Source organism: Salminus brasiliensis, chromosome 4, assembly GCF_030463535.1.
Source record: "Salminus brasiliensis chromosome 4, fSalBra1.hap2, whole genome shotgun sequence".
NCBI lineage: Eukaryota > Metazoa > Chordata > Actinopteri > Characiformes > Bryconidae > Salminus > Salminus brasiliensis.
Genome location: NC_132881.1, coordinates 35,296,273 through 35,300,704, shown reverse-complemented (window position 1 = coordinate 35,300,704; position 4,432 = coordinate 35,296,273). Strand labels below are relative to the sequence as shown.

General features: G+C 41.3%; 1 protein-coding gene across 1 annotated transcript; it reads left to right on the top strand.

Moving 5' to 3' along the window:
• The first annotated feature begins 1,618 nt into the window (after positions 1 to 1,618).
• On the top strand, positions 1,619 to 4,028 carry LOC140554807 (dual specificity protein phosphatase 13B-like). The gene is made up of 3 exons (XM_072678186.1): positions 1,619 to 1,746; positions 3,208 to 3,425; positions 3,808 to 4,028. Exons 1-3 carry the CDS (start codon positions 1,619 to 1,621, stop codon positions 4,026 to 4,028), a joined length of 567 nt encoding a protein of 188 aa, XP_072534287.1.
• The last annotated feature ends 404 nt before the right edge of the window (positions 4,029 to 4,432 follow it).

Sequence of the window (4,432 nt, the reverse complement as noted above, 5' to 3'; positions counted from 1 at the left end):
AAGGTGCAGAACTTGTCTGATGACCTGTTCCACCTAAGCAATCCAGTGCACAGCAGAGCTTACAGCACATTCATGGCAAAAAAGTAATTATTGTATTAAAAAGCATGACAATTTGAAAAGGTTCAAAGATTTTACAGTCATTTTTCTCATGATCATTAAAATCGTACCATCCACACTACTGTTAGCTAGCTCCCCATGCTAATGATCGCAAAGATAAACTAGTTTATATGTTGTTCTGGCCTGATGTTGTGTGAGCAATCAAAGTCATCCATTTCCATTAAGAGCTGAGAACATGGCTAGTGAACTAAATGCATGATTTAGTTAGTACTAAATATAAATCAATATTCAGTTAGAACTGATATGTATTACCAATAATCACTCAGAACTTTTTACTTTATTAAATATTGGAAACGCCTGTATGGATTTCTTGGAATGTCCCCTGTCACATGATCTCCCAACTATAACGCAACACATTAAAAGTCATTTGTTAGGAACCGGCAACTTTCATCACTACTGCACTGTTGATCCAACATAGTACTGATATCACAATTTTAACCTCAACCAAAATGATGTTTGATGAAATCAGTGATGTTTCAACATCCCCTTACTATCTGAGAATAGAGACATGTTCAGGGGGCTCTGGGCGGTTTGAGGCCTGCTGACTGCTGACACTACTTATAACAAGAAAAGGCCCAGTTCAGAGAACTGTTCACACAGGATTCTGCACACACAAAGCACTAACACCACTCAGTAAAGTCAAAGAGAGACAGCAAGAGTGAGAGAGAGGGAGCCCTTCTTTTCTAAAAGCAAAAGCAGGCTGCCCGCTAAGACCTGGAAGGGGCTTTTGTAGCCAGGGAGGTTTATAATTATACACCATTTAAAAAAGGAAACAGCCTCCAGAGACATATCTGTGGACTGGCTGTCGACGACGTCCCTGACCAAGGAGAAAGGAGCAGACGAGCTGAGCGAGAGGGAAAAGAAACACAGGCCGTAAAATGTAAGTTCACCGCGGTGCAGGGAATATTCAAGCTCCAGAAGAAAACAAAAAAAACACATTTAGGGAAGCTATCACCAGTGTGAAATGCTTGTAGCCGTGGCATTACGCTCGACGTCAGCCTCTCCACAGACGAGCTGTAAACACGTGCCACAGTAGTCAATGAATTCGGAGTGAGGTGAGCTTTTCAGAAGAAAAAACTCCTCCATTCACTTTGATGTTGTGGAGAGGCCAGTGTCACCACACTCTCAGCCTCTTAGCGACGGGCACATTTCACAAGCTGTGGCCTCAGGTGGGCTTAACTGCTCTGATAGCACCGCTCAAATAAAGATGGATGGAGAACGTGTCTAAGTGGAATATCAAGCATGTTAGCAACACAACAGCAGGCCGAATAGAGTAATGCATTTTGTGCTGTTACTTGGGCAATAACTCATGCTGCCATAAGGTGCAATAAACCTTATAGTGTTATCATCACCAAACCAACAACAAACTGCTTTATAGCTCTGATGATAAGCCGCACACCCTCACCACATTCGTGTCGTATCTCTGTGTATGTTAACATTAAAAAGACTTGAACGTTCAATGACATATAAATCAATTTATTATGTACATTAATACACCAGGATGTCTCTTAAGGAGCTGTGTGCCTATGAAACTCCATCCGTTGCTGAAATGGTGGAATTCCTGCTGGCTGACAGGCGCCCCACCGGACATGTCAACCAAGTGTGGCCCAATGTATATATTGGCAACGAGTACGTACCACTCATGAGGCAAACACACAGAGAAACAGGTTGAGCACACAGCTGAATATACATCACATAAGGGCTGTGAGTTGGCTGCTTTATGAACAGGTCAGTATGGACTAGCAGAACATCAGCTCAAAGATCACCCCAGCTTTTTTCAACCTAATCTACATCCCTGGATCTATAAAGTATGGTTGATTACTATAATAAGACAATAATGTTGACTTGCTTCCTTCTACTTAGAAGCAAAGAGAATACCTATTGACCTAAATCACACTATAACTGAAGCCAGCTGCTTCAGCTTTGAAAGAATATAGTATATTGCTGATGGTAATTGACATGTCAGGTAGAGATTAGGCTGAAAAACATCAGGTATTCCATCTAAAATGGTGAAATATGAACAGGACAAAGGTCAGACACAGTAGTAGATAGAGTTACACATTAGAAACCTGATGATGTCCTTTTATACATAGTAATACTGGTAAACCCTCAATGTGCTGTAAACTGAACAGTTGTCTTTGGATTTAAGAATAAAATTTTCCAAAAGTTTAGAAATGAATTGCTAAGCAAAGCGAGGTGCACACCGCTGTTAGCTTGGTGCTAACTATGACGCAGTGCAGAGAAGCTATACTTACTGTGTCAAACTCTTTAGAAGTTAGATGTTTGACACAGTAAGCCTGCCACAGAGCCAAAAACGTACAGTCATGCAAAAACCTTATTTGCTAAATTGATATTTGTATTTTTTTCTACTCCAGTAAAAGTTGCTGTTTTGAAGGGTTTTGTATGACAGTGACGATATGTATTTGGACACAGAAAACTCAACTGGGTTAAGGTCTGGTGACTCACTAAGCCATTTAGAGCCACTTCATTTCTTTGCTTTTGCTGTATGTTCGGGTCATTATCCCATTGTACTCCATCCTGCTCTTTCTATCAGCAGCCATATCATCGGTTTTTTATTGGCAGCCATACATGCCCATGTCATAATAGTGCCTCCACCATGTTTGACATATGAAGTGGTATTCCTCAGATATTCCTCTCCATACTCCTATAAAAGCAGAAAGTGTGCTCTTCAATCTTGCTTACTTGAATTCTAATCCATTGAGCTGTTGTACAGAGACATGTGGATATGCAAAAAGAAGTGCATTTTTATTATACAAATAATGACTTGAATTGAATTAAAAGAACTAAATGAAAATTTAGGATGAAAAATTATGTTTTTCTTTGAGAATTGAGGAAAAACGCAAGTATTTGGTTTCAGTAAGACTAGAGAGAAGAACAACATTTGGAACAAAATTTCCAAAATAATACTATAATAAAGTACAGTCCATGCCGTGCTATATCCCATAGAGGTGCTAGCAGAAATGATTGTCATCATAGCAGTGGTAATTGAAAATGGAAATAAAAAAGCTTTATATTGAGAAAACTCAGATCTTGCTTTCTCCAGAAAACAACTTTTGTATTTGTCTCCAGAGTTGCAGCCCGTGACAAGCCAATGTTGTATAATATGGGGATCACCCACATTGTGAATGCTGCCAGCGGCCCCCCTCATGTGAAAACAGGGCCTCGCTTCTACAGAGACATGGCTATAGATTATTATGGGGTGGAGGCAGATGATTCCATTGACTTCGTCCTGAGCATTTTCTTTTATCCAACGGCAAGATTCATACGTGCTGCACTGGCCAATAAAGGCAGGTAACACAGCAAAATACAGAGCAAGAGAAACACAGTACATATGATTATGGCAAATTAAAACATTGTGCTAAATCGGGTATAATAGCGTAATGTGGGCCATTTTTGCATTGGAGTGCCTTCTGATTGCTCCACCCATCACGTGATGCTAATCTCACGACATCACAGCTCAGGTGCCCCACATTAGGACAGTAGTAGATCTATTATATCAGATCATCTACATAATAACTACAGACTGCTATGTTTGTCAGCAATTCAGAAATCACCTTCCAAATTGGCATGTTTCCAATGTAGGCATTGTACATAGGGCCTAACATTTCACACCATAGACTGCAGAGCATTTGTTCTTCACTGGGGACGAATTCCTTTTTTTCATTTCAGGCAAGGTGTTTGTGCACTGCTTGATGGGAGTCAGCCGTTCTGCAACGCTCGTCTTGGCTTTTCTCATGATCTGTGAGGAGCTGACGTTAATGGAGGCTGTGCGAGCGGTCCGGCAGCACAGGGACATTTGCCCCAACCCTGGCTTCCTCAATCAGCTCCGCCACCTCGACATGAGCCTCGTCCGGGAGAGGAAAAGGAAACTGGAAGCCTACAAATTGTAAATGAAAACTCAAAAGCGTTGTGACAAAAGCTTGCTTCAAACGTCTGTACCCTCGGGGTCTGGGCCCTCTTGTGTTTTTGTCCCAGACCTGTCAGACGAGATCTCATTTACCAATATTCCTTTCATGACAGTCGTGAAGTGGATATCAGAGGGGCAATTGAGGGGTTTGCCCATAAATAGTTATTAACTTCCAAAGGGCAGCAGGGTTGCAAAATAAATGGCAGTTTTTTTAATTCTTTCCAGATGGCATGCGCTTTGAACTTGCTCCAAAAAGAGCCTATGAGCATGTGTTGTTTTTTTTCCAAACTCTTGTGAAGTGAGATGGTTGTGGCCTGCTCTTTATCATATGAAGGTGGAGCAGCAGAAACATGCATGGCTGGATGTCTTAAAGGCCTGATCCCCTGC

Excerpts from the sequence above, each read along its gene's own strand:
- LOC140554807 (XM_072678186.1), top strand. The coding sequence starts at position 1,619 with ATGTCTCTTAAGGAGCTGTGTGCCTATGAAACTCCATCCGTTGCTGAA. Across the intron at positions 1,747-3,207 it reads AATGTATATATTGGCAACGA|AGTTGCAGCCCGTGACAAGC; the intron begins GTACGTACCACT and ends ATTTGTCTCCAG. Across the intron at positions 3,426-3,807 it reads TGCTGCACTGGCCAATAAAG|GCAAGGTGTTTGTGCACTGC; the intron begins GCAGGTAACACA and ends TTTTCATTTCAG.